Genomic DNA, 21,143 nt, shown 5'->3' with positions numbered 1-21,143 from the left:
GATTGATCCAAACGTCCGACTTTGATTACAAATGTACCTGGACAACGCCGATTGACACAGGTACAATCAATGACGTAACATGGCGGCATCCTCTACCCCTCAGTTCGTTGGTCAATGAAGCATGAGTGTTTCAGTCCAACATGCAGCCTTACGGACATCGGTTTTTAATTCCTTTATTTTCTATGGAAGAAATGTTGAATTCATATCAGAGAATAATTTGTGTATCTAGGTTTGGAAAAGTTTTCATTTTCCCTTCGTATTCTGGGTTCTCTATCATGAAAAGATCAGAGATGTTGATTTTACTGAGATTCTCTGTATCTTTGTACATAATCCATGATTTATAAATAGTGAACATGACTAATACTAAGAGCAAATTTACATTTTTACTGTGATTTTTCAAACCACACAAAAGGACACTCATTGTAACTTTTACATTACAGTTGTATTGACTTGTGAAAAATCGTTCCATTTGATTCCAAAAGGATTTCACTCCTTCACAATTAAGAAACATGTGTCATTTGTTACATTACAAATCCTACAATGGCTAGTTGGAGTTATTTTCCATCTGTACATGGCGATGGACAGTTGTGTATCACAGCATAACTGCCACGATGAATATCGTTAGCGTTAGCAATCAAAATCAAACACAACAACTGTTACTCGCATATCGGTACTCTTTGTGTCTATTATCTAGACAACAAAATGCAACACTGAACAAAGGAGCATCCCCATTCAAAGTGAAGAAAATCATTCCTAATAGTTAACGTAAGCTGGCCAGAAAGCATGAATTTGTTTACCTATGCATGTGTCTCCTTGAGGTTCAAAGCCATCTTGACATAAACAGCTGAAATACCCTTCCTCGTTCTGGCAGTACGAGTTAGTTGGACAGAAATCGTGGTTGCGTTCACATTCGTCGATGTCTGTTAAAAAGAGAAATGTGTTAGTTTAGAGACTTCATTCGCATTTCAAGTACCTAAAATTAGGAGAAAAAGTATTTTTGTCCACATCCATTCTCAAATTGATTATCTTTTGGCAAACAACCGAAGTAGAATAGTGACATCATAGACACGTTTAAGCAAGTTAAATTCATGACGTTTAGGGAATGAACATTCAAAAACATCGTTACGGCAAATTTGCATATTTCTGTATATGGATAAAGCCGTGTGACGATACTTTTAATATGAAATGAAGGTGTAATACACATTTTTGCTATATGGGGATTTTTATATCAAGCCGGAAACAAAAATCTACAGGTGGCTGTTATAAGCGCACGTCACCAATTTCTTTAAAGAAGATTATAAAGGTTTGTTGTTAAGGCTTGCAAATAGTACAACTAAAATAATATGCTGGAGGAACATCTCAATGACCAACGCATATATAAAATTGATTAAACATAAGTTTTTACACAATTATTATGAAGCATAATGTAAGCATTGCACATATTGCATTGACGCCTACAAAGTGCGGATATGTAAAGCAGCAGACAGATTCCCAGGCAATTCTTGATATTTGAATTTGACATTCTATAGAAAAGTAAAGTATGAACAAAAAGCCGCAGACACAAGTTTTGATATTGCTTTCATTGCTATATGTTGAACAGCAATATGTTATGCAATTAGCAAGAGGGGGTTTGCTACGACAGACAGACAGATGACAGACAGGCAGACAGACAGAGACACACAATGATAGAGAGAGAGTGGGATTAAAGACGGGAGAGGAGACTGACTTACCGACACACATCCTGCCATCACCCAGAAAACCATCCTTACAAACGCACAGGTAGGATCCCAGCTGGTTGATGCAATTTGCGTTGACGTCACACTTGTTAAGTTCCTCTGTACATTCGTCAACATCTGAAAATAATTTCGAGTATTATATTTGTGTGAAAACAAGCCCACGACCAACCGCCATATGCACCCAGCAACTGGCTATAGTGTCATTCATGGAAGCACGAAGAGTGTGTACTTTAATTCACACTATAGAGGGCGCTGCACGGTGATAGGGGGCTCTCAGCATTGGCAGTATTCTGTTCAAAAGATACTGTTAAAACAAGTGATATTTATTTCACTCTATTTTCAAAATTTCTTCTTCACTTTTTAACTCGGGCACACCTAATTTATCATGTGACTGGGAAACAGTACCTTCACATGTGAATCCATCACCGGTATAGCCAACCAAACAGTGGCATACATAACTGCCGAATGTGTTGACGCACATTGCGTGTGGACTGCACCCGCTGAGACCGTGGACACATTCGTTGACATCTGCAAGAAATTAGAAGATAAAGAGAAAACGGGTGATAAACATAATAATCTTGTATCACATACATGTAGATACTAGCTATTACCAACATATTTCAGCTTGGCATCATGAATATTGTGTTATTATTTATTTAACTACTTTGGTTGTGGCGTTCGATTTTCACACCAAATATTCATATATTCATGTAGGCACTGTGGATAGCAAGTATTATTTATAATCACTGACGGCAAGCATAAAACATTGTTAGAGCTCTCGGCAAGATACTGAGAGAGACAGAGACAGAGAGAGATATGAAAGTTATTCAATTTGTTTACAGAAGACTGCTCGTAAAACAGTATCTCCTATGCTTCATTTGCTACAAATATCTTACTCAACCGTTATTACGTTTAACATGTGTGTTGAAAAGATTTCCAACGGCACATACCGTAACAATCGTTTCCATCACCGTCCATGCCTTCTGAGCATACGCATCTGTACGACCCAGCCGTGTTAACACAGTCAGCGCGAGCATTGCATGTATCAATGTCATATACACACTCGTTGACCTCTGTGAATGTCATGAAAACTTTAGTGCATTATTTTCAGGTGTGTGCATTAAATATACTATATGCCATTTCATTTGAATAAAGGAATATGGGCATACACATTTCAAAGTCCATCTCAAGTAAACACTACATTTGTGTCTGTGTGTGTCTGTCTGTCTGTCTTTGTGCACGCTTGCATATGCATATTCATGTATGTATAAATGTATGTATCTAGGTATCTATATATGTATGCTGGCCTACTGGAGTACATTTTATATAAGTTTAGAGTTCATCGTTTTAATTGTAAGTAATATATTACGGATCATTACCTTGGCAGCTTTCGCAGTGACCCATGTATCCAGAGGCACAAAGGCATTTGAACCCGAATGGTAGATCCTTACAGACAGCATTGGCCTGGCAGTTGTCTTGACCAATGTTGCACTCATTGATACCTGTGACAAAGATTGACATTCAGGTACAATTAATAAAACCAGCCAAGTGTAATTGATATTCTTAAAAATAACCAGCACCCTCCCCGAATAAAAAATTCCACACTGTCAATATATACATTATGTATATTAAGCAATGCCCAGCTAAGCTGGTTTCTGCCCCCTTGGCACGCAGGTCAGGCTACGGACTTGCAATCACATAACTTGAATTATTTAGCATTGTCCTCCATCAAAAAATTCTGATTTCTTTCATTTGGAATGTGGTGTCGAAGTTTTCGCTGCTAAATATCATACATTTTAATAATATCCCTGGACAATTTTGGTAAACGGACTGGACTCTGGAAAACACTTTTTTCTGTCTCCCATTGCGCTTTACACCAAGAACAAACGTTTACGTATTTCTCAAAACAAGGTAACAAAGTGTTAATTGAATGATTGATCGATTGATTTGTAGCAATTTTGATAAAAAAAAACTTGCTTAGAACATTGAATAATGGTTGCACACAAAACTCTTTATTATAATTTTTGGTTCAATTCTAGACTTACTATCGCACAGCCTTCCATTTCCGGTTTGGCCTTCTGGGCAACAGCACTGGTAGCTGCCAATGGTGTTAGTACAGACAGCGTGTTCATCACACTCATCCGTACCGGTTACGCATTCATCAATATCTATGTACAGAGAAAGAAAGTCCACTTTAGTCCATGTATTTAGAACTGCTATCAGAAATACGCCTTGAACACGGACGAAATCTGCCTTCTGCGTGAATACGACTGACGTAGATTGCCTGAACAACTTTAGTTAGAACCCTAAAGTATCTCTAACAATGGTTAATTTTCAACTCTGAACCTTTACGAATTTGAGATGCAACTCTTTGAAGACTAGGCATAATGTTCAAAATAAGACACTCGAAGATTATTTATTACTCGTGTGTGTCAATAGTCGTATTAAAGGGCTATTGAAAAGACAAATAGATGAACACACACAGAGAACATACAATACACAATATTATATATTATTATACATCTACCATCGAGAACAATAGAATTTTGCGTGCGCTAAAAAAGCCGTACGGAACGCCCGTTCCGTAACACGAACGGTTTCCAGGCGCCCTATCCCCTGCGGCTGTATCTGCGCGTTCACTGCTGAACGGTTTCATGGGACCCATTGGACGAGTGCCAGAACATGCCTCGCGCGCGCTCTATACGTACGTACGTGTGTTGTGCACACACTCCAAAACTTGCAGAAGCGCGTCCGAGATTGTGTTCCACACTGGCGCGATAAAATCGAAAAAAAAAATTGTCGACATTGCATGATAATGGTCACTACTTTGACAATTTGATGCTCCAGTCACGAATGTAAGATGTATAATAATAAGGTTATCACGAAAATACCGCAAAGGATGCACTCGGACATTGGCGCCGCGCATCGCCCTCCGCTTCGCGTCGGGCGATACGCTGCGCCAATGTCCGAGTGCATACTTTGCGGTATTTTCGTAATAACCTCATATTATTAATATGCCTCGATGTGGGTGCAAATCAGTGCATTGATTTGAATAGGAACATCCGGGAAGAACGTGCGGGCCGTGTGTACTGACCGATTTTCATAGTTACCCGGTGCGGAGAGGCCCTTCGACGTTTCCGTCGTCAAAGTAGATGCTTAACGCTAGATGTACAGTATCCATTCGCACACTGCTATTTTGACTCTCTTTAAAATCTGTTTTGATACTGGACGATAATTGTAATATTGTTTGAGAATGCCCTGCATGTAATTAAATATCATAAAGCCGTAACTGTTAAAGGCATGTGATAAATATATTATTGCCTGAATACATGGGTTTATGTGCCATCGCAGCAGGAGACAATTTGCCCTTCTGGCGTCGGGTAAATTTTCACCTACTCTCAGACACATAAACCTATGTATTCAGGCAATAATATATAGCATATTAGCTAGTGCACAACCTTTAAGAGGCTGTCCTTAACCCCAGGGGTTTTTTTTTGGAGTAGTTCGTGTTGACATCCAGTATGTACATTGTGGTAGCCCTTTATTTATCATTGACACTTTATCAAGTTAGTCAATTTGCTTTTAGATAAAGCTGACTATTTTCTGATTTACGAAAGAATTCTTGTTCACTGGCACACTTAACAATGCTCATTGATGAACTTTGCTTTTTTAAATGAATTCCGATATACAGCTACAAAGTTTTGTAATGGGCATGGCTACTAAATCTACAACGAGATGAAAACGTGGTTTAAAGTGATGAAGTTTAGTCCCTATTTTGTGAGAAAGACATACAACAAAAACCCGCCGATTACCAGTGCATGTGAATCCATCGCCTTCAAATCCGGTCCAACAGTTGCAGGTGTAACCACCGACGGTATTGATGCACTCAGCGTGTAAGTCACATGTGTGAGCTCCTGTGTCGCATTCGTCGACATCTGTTGAACAAATAATTGATTTAAAAGGTAAGTAAAATGCAAAACAAGTGACAAATGGCATACTCATTAAGCACTTATATATATAAAATAGTACTTTCCCAAGCTTCGGAAATTTTCCGTCGAGATATTTTTATTTAACATAGCGTATTTGGCAATTTATTCTTGTGTATATATTTTTGGGTCAAAGTTAACAGGTTAACAGGTGTCAAGAGCATTAAAGCCTTGACTTACCACCACAGAAATAGCCATTTCCAGTAAAGCCATGGTCACACGTACAGATGTAACTGCCGGGCAGATTACTACACACAGCATTGTTGTCACAGTACAGCGAGTAGGTTTCGCATTCATTAGTGTCTGCAAATGAGCAAGTGGAAATTTTGAGACAACACTAAAATGTATTTTGAGTGGCATGCTTGCCAGGGGCGGGAGGCAGTTCGTTAGCCTCGTTCTGGAAGATCGCCATCTTGTCTTCCAGTGATTTGTGTAGTGGTGTGAGCTGGTGTTGATGACAATAAACGGTAAGTAAGGTGGAGTATTATTCGGGTGGGGGGGGGGGGGTCGACTCAATATTCTACCATTTGAAATTCATTTACCCTTTCACCACAATGGTTCGGCCTAAACTATTGTTATAAGTGATGATTGTGGACCTGTTTGCAGGCGATGGGGTGAACATGATAAAACCTGAAGGCAACCTTGATATTAAAAAATCATCATCATCATTATCAGCATCAGAAATATCATGGTTACATCACTGCTACATCTGTTGTTGTCGTCACCATTGCATTCTTCTTCTTCATCCTCCTCCTCGTAATTATCATCATCATCATTGTCATTTTCGCCATCATTCTCGTCTCAACAAATATATCAGTATAATCAGCAATTGCAACATCACCGACGTCTTTTTTTATTCGAATCAATAACTGCTTATATTTCGGTCAAGATCTTGAGACATACGTTTCAATCCTTTCATAACATCTCGTATGAGGTACGTGTTCTCACCTTGGCATGATCCTAGAGCGTTGGGAGTGTAGCCCTCTTTACATGGACATGTGTAGGATCCAGGTGTGTTTTCACAGTATGATACAGCATGGTCGCAGTCATCTGATTGCTCGGTACATTCATCAATGTCTGTCAGAAATCGGAGGAAAGATACAACTGGATAAGTTACCTTGCGTCGATGGTTGTAGCTGATCGGAGACACATGTTACCATAATATTAGGCGGAAAGTTTTATTGTGTGTGAATAAAGTCAGATGCAAAATATTCAGAAAGTTCTAACATGAATGTGTACACGAAATTGTGAAAATCATTGTCTTCATAAAAAAGATATGTATCTAGTACACACGCGTAGCGAACAAACATCTCTATTATTAAAGCAACATAAATGATATTATATTTCCATGCCCTGTCCATTGCATTTTAATTGGTCGAGCTGAATCACGTGACTGCCCACAAATACATAGTAATGGTTGATTTACATGCCCATGAATATGAATAATGTCGTAAACATAGTAACGATACAGCTAAAACGCAAATTTTGATTTGTACAAAGATCATAATCAACCACAAAATAAAATGGAGCATTTGTGGGCCAAGTTTAGACGCTTTTTTCAAAAAAAAATTCCAGATTTGCAAAATTTTTGCAGCGCGCACTACATCACTGACATGTTCTGGGGCCCCGTTGTCGTTCGCACGGTAAATTTTCGTAAATTTTGACGGTTTTTGGGGTTCGTTGATTATATAATTGATATAACAGACTCCGCGCTGACCATTAACGTTTATAGGCGCGGGCGAGAGGAAAGCCAAATTAACGGGCTCTGCAAGCCTCGCCCGTTAATTTTGGCCTTCCTCTCGCCCTTCGCCGTAAATAAACGTCAATGGTCAGCGCGCCGCCCGTTATTTCTATAATAGTGATGTTGTTGTCGTTAGTGTCGCTCTTTAAAGTTCGTTTTCTCATACTTTACTTAAACTACCAATGTGTACTGAGGGTAAAATTGAAAGCACCGCCTGGAGGACAAATATTCGGGCTCTAAAATTTTTATAATTCCTTTTAGTCTACTGCTTGTAGGGACTCAGTTGAATGTCTTGGAGTATGTGACGTTTACACTATCATAGTACTTTAAATAGGGGAATATAATTTTTCCCAGTAGTTACTACAGGGATGGCGACCATTTTGAATTTCAAATATCGATAATTTTGAGGTATTTTCTTAAGTACCGCACTTTGCACTGTGACAAAATTGTATTTATTTATCCTGATTTAGAGAGAGAGAATGATGTAAAGTTTCGTTGTGGAAAGTTTGAGCGATTGTGTTAAAGTCTTTCAAATTTGAGGCGCTTACTACCTATAATTGTATTGCTTACCTTCACATTCAGGCGGGAAACCAACGTTCACATATCCATCTTTGCATTTACATATACTGATGTCCTCACTGAGGGTGATGCAATCACCGCCTTTACCACAGTTAAAACCTGGGTCGATTTCACAATCGCTGGTACCCCCTCCGGTTACTGTCAGTCAATAATAAAGATAAAAATTGACAACTACAGTTCTTGAAATAAACATTTTTTCTTTTATTTTTTTATTTTATTGAACCTTATTTAACGAGGGTAGCCTGATAAACTTCATTAAAGATGCTGATTTTCCCCAGTGCCCTCAATTGAACTTACAATCTCATACACAGCAGAACTACGTGAGACATAACAATCAAAGCTAGCACAATACAATGCACAGAAATATAGGGTGGCCAGGTCTTCGCATTTGATGTAAAAATGCTATATTGAAAAGACACCCACTTTGTCCGTCTGACATCTAAAGTTACCATAGAAATGAAATATGATGATCGTTAATTGTTACCCCTCCACCATATCATTTGATCACAAATCATTGATGTTGTCTCACCCTCACAAATCTGTCCATTCCCAACAAAGCCGTCTTTGCATTGACAGCTGTACGATCCTTCAGTGTTGGTACAGTTGGCTCTGAAACTGCAAGTATGTGTCCCGTCTTCGCATTCATCAATATCTGTTAATTCAAAACAAAAAACAAAAACAAAAAAAATTAGGAAAAATCACTGAGGTTTCGTATCGAACTGGAATACCCTTACTTGAGTTTAATTAATTACATTGTTATTAAGTAGGAGCTTGTTGTACATGGCATTTTGTCATTTATCCTTCAGTAAAGGCCTCTTGAAGTTCAAAAAGTAGAATGATACACTTTTGAGTGATATTTGTCTTGTCATTATTTTCAAACTTCAAGCTCTATGGATGGGTTATTTGGTTAGTAGGAGAGTAGTAGTATCCTTACCATCACATGACGTCACTCCATCGCCTTGATAACCAGTGTTGCAGGTGCATTCAAAGCTGCCAGGTTGGTTAGTGCAGAAAGCGTTGTCAACGCAGTCGTTGAGGGCGCTGTCACTGCATTCATCTGTGTCAGTGCAAGTGAAGCCATCACCTTCGAAGCCATCTTGACAGTCGCACGTGTATGAACCAATGGTGTTTTCGCAGTCGGCATTCGGGTCACAGCTGTTGTCGTCTGGATCCTCACATTCGTCAACATCTGACCAGAGAGAAAATAAACGTTTCATCAAGTCATTTGTGCACTACTTTAGCAAGTGTCAGGTTAATTGTGCAATTACCTATAGAAATAAACAAATTGGCGATAACCATCTCATGTACTAAGTGCCAAGTGTAGCAGGCGTTATTTGTATGGGATGTTGTACTTGAATATAGCAAAACTGCTTGTATTATAGATTCACATAGGGTATTAGCCTGATTCTCATTCCCATAACGTGTACTTTCAGTTTTCTATATGTTTCTCAATGTATGCCAGATGTCCGCCTAGGAGATTGCAGTGTACGTTGACAAAAGCAAAGCATTATAAATAACGACACATAAAATACTAAGCTTATTATTGCTTTTTGTACTTCAGTAATTTGTCTGTGTGTGTGTGTGTGTGTGTGTGTGTGTGTGTGAGAGAGAGAGAGAGAGAGAGAGAGAGAGAGAGAGAGAGAGAGAGAGAGAGAGAGAGACGACAAGCCAGTTGCTTACCATTACATTCTGTTACGCCATCGCCGTCATAACCCTCGATACATTCACAATTGTAGTTACCGATAGTGTTGCCACACTCTGCTGTGCCGTCACGAAGACAGTCGTGAGTGTTTTGCGTACACTCGTTGATATCTGAGAGTAACAAAGACATATACAACAGAGACACCATAGAAACGTCGACAGGAATACAGAATGACAGACACATGAGACAGATAAGCAAACAGGTAGACACACATAAGGTAGCCGTTAGTGCAATTTAAGAGTACGTAAATGTAACAATTTGTAATAAGTACTATTAATACTCGAAACACAGCTAAATATATCTATTCTTTTTCTAATTGTCGAGTTTTGATGGAAGTCATTTCATTGTAGACCAGCCAACCAATCGCTTGGCATTAGTCTGTGACTTTGCCTACGCAAGTTTTCAATTTGTATCCTGCTCAGAAGTGGCAGTTATTTTCTGACAATCACACTATCAACGCGACAGAGTTGGTCAAAGTACATACCTTCAATCCTGTTAAGATATCGAAACATCCGCAGTTTTTACACAAATCTGATTTCTTTTATGCAACGAGTCAAACTACAACAGACTTTAATTGTGCAAATGACAATGAGTTTAACATCGCCTATCACTTTTTATCTTTAAAAATAAATTACACACATTTTGTCTCAAGTGTGCTCCTTCAAGCGATGGAATTTTGTTTTCTTTGGATATCAAAATGTATTTGAAATTGCATTATTAGTTAACGCTCTAAGGCCTGTACCCCTATATATAGGGATAGCTCTGGTAGGGTGTCAGAAACTCAGGCCATGAGCTAATACCTGAGCATCGCTGTGGGTTTAGTCTGGTGTAGCCATCCTTGCAAACACATTCAAATGAACCAATCAGATTGTTGCAGTCGGTACTTCCGGTGTGGCAGTCGTCCCTGCCTTCTGTACATTCGTCAATGTCTGCAAAACGACCGAGATACAATGTTAGTGTAGGCTGATATCATTGAGCTAAAATAATGAAGCTGCTATGGGTCGCAATATCATCATGTCATATTGGGTGTTTGAAATATCAAATGTAATATCATAATGACTTCGCACTTGAAGACATCTAGCCCCAACCCTCATGGTTTTGATTAGTACTTGTCTGGGGATATTTTGTGCTGGAAACGAATCTATAGTAAACACACTGCCTGAGGTAACTTTAAGTTGCACTAGACCTTAGGCAAAATAATGTTATATTTCTCATTGTGCATGCCATGTGAAAACATGCACTTAACGAATTTTGGAAAAGAAAATCATGAAAATAATAAATAAACAAGCAAAATAACGACATAACATCTACATGTGAATTCGTGTTATGGATCAGTTGATATGTTCAATAAATGTTCTGAAATTCTTTCAATGGCAGCAATTTTACATTAAGCTTATTGCGGGCATGTTCGAATTAGCGTTGGTCATTTTTATTTAAAAAACAAACGAAAATTGAAATTCGAATGATCGCATCATTTTTGAATATACTCAAGGACGAGACACATTTTTTGGCTATAGCATGGGCCAGGTTTTTGCCTTGCCTTGTTATATTGACTACTGCATAGACCTTGAGTTGGTATGAGTACCCAGGAGTGGGGGTACTCCCATAGAAAGGTATGTAGGTATTGACCGCATGAATCAGTTACTTTTTTTCCGAGAAAACCTTTTAAAAAGTAAGTTGACTTTTTATCCCAAAACTAAAATGTCCTCGCACCTTTGTAATCCTTTATTTTTCAATTAAATAACAATAAATGCAACAAAGATATTCCCTAACTTGTCAAGTCCCTAAAAAGTGGCCATTTTTAAAAATATTAAAGGGGAAGTTCACCAGGGATGATTTTTACATATATGGAAGCTCTGTGGTCATTCACCAGGAAAAACTATTATCACCATTTATAACTCGCGCGATTTTTTACAAAAACCGATAAAAATAGTACAGGAAGTTGCCCATGTAATTTGAATCATGGGAAAAAAGCTCCAAACTTGGAGCTTGCATAATGTGATATAGAAGGGACCATCTTCGGACGGATATTGCCCCAACATTGTCCACTCACAGTAACACAGTAGTAAACAGCAACACAAATCTGACAGTGGAAGGTTTATTATTAATGATTCATCTTTTATGCAAGGATACTCAGTATAAACAAAAGTTAATTGTAAATACGCACAGCCTGGTTTAATCATGGGTGAGTGGACAATGCCATACCCATGGGAAGATGGTCCCTTCCATATCACATTATACAAGCTCCAAGCTTGGCGCTTTTTTCCCATGATTCAAATTACATGGGCAACTTCCTGTACTATTTCTATCGGTTTTTGTAAAAAATCGGGCGAGTTATAAATGGCGAAAACAGCTTTTCTGGGGTAAGTGACCACAAAACTAGCACATATCTTAAATCATCCTTGATGAACTTCCCCTTTGATAAATTTGTCGACTTTGACTGCACAAGGGATGGTGCTCATGGCGGTAATATATGATGATGCCCGAGCTGAAGGTGTGTGTGTCTGTGTGTTTGTATGTATGTGTGTCTGTGTGTCTGTGTGTGTTTTTATTTAACTATTATATTTAGGACTTACCTTCACAATTGACACCGCTACCTCTGTAACCGTCACGGCAGTAACACTCAAATGACCCCGGCGTGTTAAGACATTCAGCATCGCTGTGGCAGTTGTGAATGCCCTCCAAGCATTCATTTATTTCACTACAGTCAACGCCGTCGCCTCTGTATCCTGAATGACAGGTGCAGAAGAAACTACCAACGGTGTTTGTGCAGTCGGCGTACTGGTGGCAATTATGGCTGTCTTCAGCGCACTCATCCATATCTTGTTGGTAAAGAACATTTTAGGGATAGTTGTAATACGTATTTTCAAAAACAAAATGTAAGCATGTCAGCTGTTAAAATGGAGCGCCTCAAAAGTGAAATTGTTAAACGTTTGCTCGAATTTTCCTTAATGAACCTTTCAACCATTCTCTTTAAAACTCAAGTTAATTCACTGTGCAAAGTTTGGTATCAGAGAAACAAATTACCTAACATTTACTAATAAATGGAAATCAAAATGTCACCAACCCTGTGTTAAATCTATGAAAAAAAAGAAAATTTTCATTTTTTTAAGAACTAAGACGGTATTTTTTGTCATTCCAAGAGCTTTGAAATGAGTCCCCACAAGTGACTTTGAGAGTCCGAATATATGTCCCTGAGGCGCCTTTTCCTAAAACGTATTCACTGTCCTAAGAGAGAAGTATGTTTAACAGGATATTATTGATGAAATCTGAATGCAGGATCTAACGAATTTAGCAATCAACAAAAGAAATGCATGTAACAATTGGGCTAAAGTAATTAAATTCTTTGTTTTGGGTCCCCACCCGCTTAGGAAGGTTTTCATGAAAAACGCATACAGTTTATTTGAATATAGGACATACCCGCTTAGCTTTTCTGAACTTAAAATTGTGTTACAATTTTTTATTTGCTGCAATCAAATTACATTGTGTTAATTTTCTTGTGTGTGTTTTTCAGCCGCTTAGACCTTTTCCCATTTAGAGTGGACTCAAAACAAAGAATTTAATTACTTTGGCCTTGGTTGACAGCACTTGTATTTCAAAATGTGCACAGAGATAAATCAAACAGGGAGGTATACAACGAAGGGAAGATTAATTGAGAAAATTGTCAAATTTAAGGTAGCGATGCACTTCTCTGACACCTATTTTCAATCTACATTTCACATGACAGAAGAGGTCACATGCCCGACATGTGGTATATTTTTTTATTAAACTTGTCACTGAATAATTGAAATTGTGTTAGTTTTCTAAAAACAGCGCACATATGGTTGTTTAATCAAAATAGCGTTTTCAGTTTTTTTTATTTTGAAGTTCACTTGCGACTTCCCATAATGAGACTTCAAAGTAACACGATCGGAACTAATTTGGGATAATTGGATAGTGAAGTAATCTCATCTGCCTTTCTTTTTAAGTTTACACTTGTTTTCATGAGTAAGTTTACACTTGTTTTCATGAGTAATTTGTAATATTGCAACATTTAGCTATAGGGCACCGAACACTTTTGAGAAATTTGAAAAATATGAAGATCCAATTATCCCAAATTAGTTCCAATTGTGTTAAGTGTAAATTAACGATTTTGCACAAATTCTTAGCCTTTGTTCAACATATCTCCATTCTGGGAGATTTGTGTGAGCGACGCATGCGTCATACAATAGAGCCGATGAGTTTAACTCGCGTATAATTTTCTGTGATATTTATTCAACCAGCTGAAGTACTGAGCGTCAATTTTGTTAATTTAGATTATGTTTCAATTTCAGATCAAACATGGCAGAATATTATACACTGAAACGGCTAATGCTTGGTGCCAGCAGTGGATGGCATTTAGACAGCAAATACAGAGGCGTTTTAATCTATCTGTTGAACGCTTAGCTATCTTATTAGCTGTACAGTGTTGTCAAAACGCTTAAAATCAACACTTTTTGTAAAAGAGTCAATCAAATAACTTGTAATCCCCGACCAATTAAGACCTGTGTGATGTTGTCATGTCAGGCAACCGCTTGTCCTCAGCCTTCACAATGACCAGGCCATCATGGAGTGCACAGAATAGCAACTGTTATGGCCACTAAGATAGAACGCGCCTCGGGGACAGATAATCGGACTCTAAAACTTTCACAGTTCTTTTCTGATCACCACTTGTGGGCTCAGTCAAAGTTCTTGGTGTAAGAAAACTTTAAACCGACTTAGTTTGTCGAAAACCGAAATTTTTATTTTTCTCCGTACCGTTAACACGAGGATGGCGGCCATTTTGATTTTAAAATATCGGTAAATCGTTGGAAATTTGTTACTCTAGTACCAAACTTTGCACGGTGACCCCAAACTTTTATTTTTGATTTTAAAGAGAATGGTTGAAAATCTGAACAATAGTTTAAGTCTTTCACTTTAAAGTTACCTACTACCTTAATGAACGGTCAACCTGCTAGAGACGCCTCACCTTCGCATAATTGCCCATCACCACGGTAACCATCATTACAATGACAGCCGACGCGCCCATCTTTGATGCCGCAGAAGGCGTCTTGGTGACAATCAATATCATGGCAGTCAATAGTGCCACCTGGTTTACAAACACACTCTTCCTCACATTCGGGATCTCCAATGATTTCATCAACCTAAATAAATAATGTAAATATTAATTAATTAATTAATTAATAGATAAATCAGTGTGTTAATTGAAGTTGAAATCACTTCCCCTGGTTGTCAAACAAGTTGCCATAATTACTGGCTGTTAAAATGGTGTTAGTTATCGGAAGACAATGAGTTTACTTTTATTTAAGTCATTGTCCATAACATAGTCCCACTAATTTAATAAATTTGGAAACCATTGACAGAAATGATGGTCATATTGGATTGTATTACAAAACAAATCGACGTGCATATGTATGACATTGGGAGTAATTCTAGTACCACGTTTGAAAGATATCGCTCCGGGCATTTGAGAAATTTGCGTGAATGGAATCATGGACAGACGCACCTACGGACACATGGACGCAACCAAGACAACAAGTCCTCTCGGACTCTGTCCGTGTGGACTAATACAGTTATAAAGTTGATAAGCAATATTTTCCCTCGAAATATTTTTATATTGGTATCATCAGGTCGTTATGAAAAATAGCTTTCTATTCACATATGATGAAAATACATTGCATTTCACTTCGGTGCGCCAGAACTCAGTGTATGAGACGCACACATTGAAGGTGCAAAACAAACGATTGGCTTGGGTATCACGACACATTTACAAGTCACTGACTCATTGATTAAATACAATAAACCAGCATTGGTAGCCACTCTGTCTGAACTGAGAGATAAATAATTGACTACACTTGATCTACTGTTTTCACAATGTCAGCTGAGAGTTGAAGAGCTGAAGCGGTTTTCTCAGCTGAACCTGAAACTGAATAAAATAACCACACATTTTCTTGTTTTAGCTTTCAACTGTAGTTGTAAAAACAGCTACATTGTAGATAAAGTGTAATCAACTGATCAGCTACACAGAGCTGCCCCATGCTGGTTTACTGTAAATTATCAGTGAGTCGATGTTTTTAAAACGTGTCGTGATACCCAAGCTAATCGTTTGTTTTTACATGCAAAATGTCCGTCTCATACACAGTAAATGACAGATTTCAGAATGAAATGATAGCATGTATGGAACAGTATATTGAGAGGGTGCACAACTTGAAACTGGTCAAGTACACAAGCAACTTTGTCATAATGGTCGCAAAACAAGAAAGATATAGCAATGTCTTCAACACGACAGGTACCCGTCCCTCTTTCTAATATACACTTACCGAGTAGTATTTGACGATCTCACCATCTTCAATTAAACAGCCACAGTCCTCTGGCGGTACGCACTTTTCGCCATCTTGATACAGGCCCTCTGGACAGAAACAGCCTTCTACACACTTACTGTTGTCGCAGTTTTCTATCGTTCTACCGCACATCAACGGACACGCGCTGCCGCAGACGTCATACTCCATTCCGCCAGTGCAATTGGGAGCTGCACAAAAAAGCCAGGCAGAGTGACTATATCCAACACCTGTGTTTGTTTCTCACACAGATTGATCTGTGAATACGGTATTGCTTCTGTGCTAATCTGCATAAATAACAGTCAATACTAGTAGGGGAATCCCGAAAACTGCGTTCTCGATCTGAAGCCATATAATTATAAGCAGGAAGTGTCACTGTGTGTTTTAACGAATACATTTTCACAGACAAAAGTAAACACCAAATGGTTTGTTACATGACTTTGTTGATCAACCGCATGTTTGGCCTCATTTTGAAGTGAATAGAGAAAATAAAGCTTCCTTTCTTTGTGAAAATCGAATCTAATTCTTTCCTGAGTAATTCAACCATGCATATATATACTTGTTGACTTTGTTTACATAAACATTTTTAAAGGGACAAAGTCGGCCATTTTTCATGAATTTTGTTTGGTACGAGATACTACTTATATTGTTTTACACGTTTGACAGATACTGAATGATTGGATGACCATGCATATATTAGACCTCGGTTTTCGACAAATTAAATGAAACCATCGCGAAAATGAATTAATATTCATGACCATTAATTCATTTTCGCGACGGTTTCATGTATCGTGTCTAAAACTGGGGTCGAATATATGCATGGTCACCTATTCATTCAGTATCTTTCAGCATGTCAAACAATATAAGTAGTATCTCGTATCAAACAAAATTCATGAAAAATGGCCGACTTTCTCCCTTTAAGATGTACTTTCTCCATGGCGACACCCTTACCTCTATCATATACCCTGTATACAGTTCATCTCTGTTGCATTTTATATAAACAACAAAATAAAATGACTAGTTATCACGAATAGCACGATTGGAACTAATTTGGGATAATTAGATTTTTCATATTTTTCGAATTTCTCAAAAGTGTTAGGTGCCATACATAGCTGAATGTTGCAATATTGCAAATTACTCATAAAAACAAGTAACTTAAAAAGAACAGCAGATGAGATTACATTTGTAGATTAAATCAACATTACTTCATCATCCAATTATCCCGAATTAGTTCCAATCGTGTTTAATGTACCAAATAACTGAACTTACAACAAAGATTTTCATCTCTGTATGGAATAGGGTCAACACCTGCGTCTGAACACGCAGTAGCGTAGGAAGCTAAAGACTCACACTCCGCGTTTGGGTCAACTTCTAACGATGCGCAGGTATCGTACACGCATGAGTCATAATATTCTTGTGGGTCGAGAACTGAGTGACACGGTGCGAAAGGTCCTGTGGGGTTATGAAAACATTGATAATGCAGAATGCAGAATCACTCATATACCAAAATATTTAATCTGTATTTCAGAAATCAAATAATCTTTTTCTTCATAGGGGGGTGTTAAAAAGCGCGCTAAAATACTACCCAGAGCTACAGGCAGTCTGTTACTCAGGGGAAATAAAATGCTGACCCGCTGGGTTTTTTTAAATATAGGTTGATCAAAGTATTGACGTTGTTGGTGTTAACTAAATTAAAGTGACCTAAACATGACAGAAATAACGTTTAATTTGTTTATTTGTGACGTAATAGAGACAACAAGAGCATCATGAATGTTTTTAATTCCGAAACAATATGGGTCTTTTTTAATTTTGTTCTCTGTCTTAAACTATATTGTATTATAGCTTTGTAAATCCCCATAATCATTATGAAAATGTATCCTATTGTCCAGCATTGTTGCCATTGTGGCCCAAGATATTTTGTACTTCTACAAATTAACTGGCATTGCCTACAATATAAGATATTAGGAATAAGGTACCCGGCTTTCCCAGCCCAGGATTGTATCACTGAACTTGGCACGCTTTGCTAAGCCAAGTTTGCCTACATCCATAATATGCGCCAGGATGGGTTACATAAAGGTATAGTGAACCTCGGGGAGAGATATTCGGACTCTGGTTGTACGATGTTGTACAATTCTTTTCTGATCTACCATTTGTGGGGGTTCATTTTCAAAGCTCTTGGTATAAGAATAATCTAAAATTTTATTTTTCTCCTTAGAGTTAACAAAAGGATGGCGGACATTTTGAATTTTAATTTTTGGTAAATTTAGGGTAATTTTTTTCTCTAGTACCAAAAACTGTACAGTGCCCCAAATTCGTATTCCTGATTTTGAAGGAGAATGTTTGAAATATGTCATAAGAAAAGTTTGAGCGAAAGTTTACGTCTTTCACTTTAAGAGGAAACGTTTTTGTAGTTTCTAATTTGGTGTCTTTGCACTTTACTCCCTGATAGCACTGGTATTGGTGGCGTGATTTCAGATATTCAGCCTATCAATATCAATAGTAGAGATAAGCACATTGAAATCAATCAAGTAGGGCTCAAAACGTGAGAAGAAATTTTGGGCGCATTTTGTGGGAGCATCGATGGAAAATCTTATTTTGCTGCGCTATATTAGAAGCAATTTGATTGGTTAGCATGCATTGCTTGGCAAAAGCGCCCTCGTAGGGCAACAGTTACTGAAAATTCATTGCTAAGTATTGATGTAAAATATTCTGAACACTGTAAAATCACATTGTAAATAAAAATTCATAAACTATCAACAAAAAATTACACTCAAGCAATATCTTAACAAACCGTTCGGGTCCAAAATGATCGAACAACGATATTCGGCTCCGTCCTTTATTTCCGCTTTACTGCAGGGGTCCGGCTGATCCGGCTCCGGTAAACACTCATCGTTGCTGGTATTTGACTGCCAGCTATTACCAAATTCCGTTGTTGATTGGGCCTTGATAAATGTGTCGAACAAAATGAATAAGTGAAATAAATGTCATGAGTACACATACACACACACATTATACATACATACATACATACATACATACATACATACATACATACATACATACATACACACATGCATATTTTCGCCTTAGAGAAACTTCAATTGGACGTCTTTTCGCTAGAAATCAATAGATTTGATTTTCATTTTCTTGAAACTACATACCAAATCAGACTATATGTCCGGACTTTGTCTTCTGTACATCTCTCTCTCTCTCTCTCTCTCTCTCTCTCTCTCTCTCTCTCTCTCTCTCTCAACACACAGTAAAAGAAAGAAAGCAGCAATAACTACCCGTTCGTTTGATGGAGTGTAGAACTCATTGGTTTTGTCACGATCATAGTCACCACAGAGGCCACACATGCTATTCTGGTAAGTGTATGGCACCCCGATTGTGGCCTTAGATCTTCCATTCCATGATACTTGCAAACCGAAATCCGTCGCCAACTCCTGTGGATTTACGGCAAAATATTTGTCACGCACGATTGTCAAAATACCGTGTGCTACCGTGTACAATCTTTGCTATAGCCACACGTATGATTACACAGGTAAATAAATGGCATGTCAATTTTACTTGCGCCATCTAACAAAATAATCTCCTGAACTTACATATTTATATGTCTAGAAATGCATTGCATTTAAATCGAAGCCAAAATGCTATATTGTTGATGTTGAATACCGAAAATTTGGCCGTTTAGTCGTTATTGACTTTGTCAAATCCATGCAATCACCATGTCTAACGGTATTACCAACAGTGTGCCCTCTAAGGGGAAAAAGGGGAAATGAAAAAAAAAATATTTTGAGTCAAATTAAATCAAACTGTGCATCACCAACATGCCTGGCACAAAATGACACAATTTAAGCAAGTCAGCAATTGTAAGTACAGCACCCTCTATCGTCGATGCTTTTCTCAGTTCCTAATACTCTCGCGTGAGTTAGCGAGAAGACAATGAAAACAAAAATGGCTGCCTCCTTCCCCATCGATCGAAGGACAAGACAAGTTATTATTGGCATTTAGTATCATCGCGGACATGTTTTTGACTTTATGCTACATTGAAACATATTATCTGAGTAAATTATGAATCCGCTGAGCATTTCTTTACATTGGTAAGCATTTTAGGCCTACAGCTGCGTCAGTGACCTGTCAATAATACTTGCAATTTCAGTTTGTCGGGCGGGTTTTCCCTGCGTCATGAAGCGTCAAATTGGCTTAGCGGCCACACGGATTAACAATGCATTTCAGTGCTGTTATCATCATCTCGCACTTTGTAGATTTGTTCGCCGTATTTTCGTCACAATTTTACCACATCTGTTGTTCGTCGTATGTTCGTCAGCAGTGTTTGTTAGCAATGCAAACATTATTGAGAATGTCATATTACCACAAAAGATCCACTTCGTCGAATGGAGATGCCCTCATGGGGGTTAGAGGGCAGTGTGACTGTGACACCATCAACTCGTACTTCCTTCTTCGGCATCAGTTGAATATTCTAGACAGCATGGAGAGAGAAAGAGCAAGGAAAGGAAACCTCTAAGCAAGAGAACTGAAAAAGATATCTCACTGGGAAATTTTGACATGACACTAGAACTACATTGTATCAAGTTACAGAATATACATGAGAAAAACAAAACTTTAAGAATATTTGTGGACGATATAATTCACGGATGTGATGACACTTACCAATCCATAGGCGTGCACATACACTTGCTTAGTCCATGCAAACTGCACATTGCGTTCCACAAGTCCCCAGTTTTCGCCAACAATTTCAAAAGGTGGCCCGATCTCTTCGCAGTCCTTGGCTAGGGTGTAGTTACAAGTTCCTTGGAAAGTGAAAAATTTCTTGTCGAAGGTTCTGTAGTGCGGGTCACCAAAAGCAATGCAGGTACCATATTCTGAAATATTTACGGGCGGATATTATTAAAGCGTTGTTTGATTAGTTTGTGGTCAGATATGTTGTAATATTTATCAATTAGAGACAACAAAAAAATTGCACAAATTTTTCAATCTATAAAAACCTCATCTTTTTTTTAACTCGGTTTTCAATAAAAAGCG

At 38.1% G+C, this 21,143-nt stretch overlaps 1 protein-coding gene across 1 annotated transcript in view; it reads right to left on the bottom strand.

Moving 5' to 3' along the window:
* LOC139124582 (fibrillin-1-like) overlaps positions 1–21,143 on the bottom strand; it is a 67,412-nt gene that overhangs the window by 40,789 nt on the left and 5,480 nt on the right. Inside the window, exons 6-27 of the mRNA XM_070690715.1 lie at positions 20,772–20,983; positions 20,473–20,580; positions 19,388–19,543; positions 18,892–19,042; positions 17,370–17,552; positions 16,083–16,291; positions 14,732–14,906; positions 12,321–12,566; positions 10,545–10,673; positions 9,723–9,854; positions 8,977–9,231; positions 8,572–8,694; positions 8,034–8,180; positions 6,671–6,799; positions 5,903–6,025; positions 5,549–5,671; positions 3,782–3,904; positions 3,116–3,238; positions 2,687–2,809; positions 2,142–2,264; positions 1,731–1,853; positions 798–920 (exon numbers count right to left, since the gene is read on the bottom strand). Coding sequence (XP_070546816.1) covers positions 798–920; positions 1,731–1,853; positions 2,142–2,264; positions 2,687–2,809; positions 3,116–3,238; positions 3,782–3,904; positions 5,549–5,671; positions 5,903–6,025; positions 6,671–6,799; positions 8,034–8,180; positions 8,572–8,694; positions 8,977–9,231; positions 9,723–9,854; positions 10,545–10,673; positions 12,321–12,566; positions 14,732–14,906; positions 16,083–16,291; positions 17,370–17,552; positions 18,892–19,042; positions 19,388–19,543; positions 20,473–20,580; positions 20,772–20,983 — 3,339 coding nt within the window. The remainder of the gene's footprint in view (positions 1–797; positions 921–1,730; positions 1,854–2,141; positions 2,265–2,686; positions 2,810–3,115; positions 3,239–3,781; positions 3,905–5,548; positions 5,672–5,902; positions 6,026–6,670; positions 6,800–8,033; positions 8,181–8,571; positions 8,695–8,976; positions 9,232–9,722; positions 9,855–10,544; positions 10,674–12,320; positions 12,567–14,731; positions 14,907–16,082; positions 16,292–17,369; positions 17,553–18,891; positions 19,043–19,387; positions 19,544–20,472; positions 20,581–20,771; positions 20,984–21,143) is intronic.

This window comes from Ptychodera flava, assembly GCF_041260155.1.
Source record: "Ptychodera flava strain L36383 chromosome 23 unlocalized genomic scaffold, AS_Pfla_20210202 Scaffold_24__1_contigs__length_23054250_pilon, whole genome shotgun sequence".
NCBI classification, from domain to species: domain Eukaryota; kingdom Metazoa; phylum Hemichordata; class Enteropneusta; family Ptychoderidae; genus Ptychodera; species Ptychodera flava.
The sequence above is the reverse complement of the archived record's forward strand: the minus strand, read 5'-3'. Positions and strand labels throughout refer to the sequence as shown.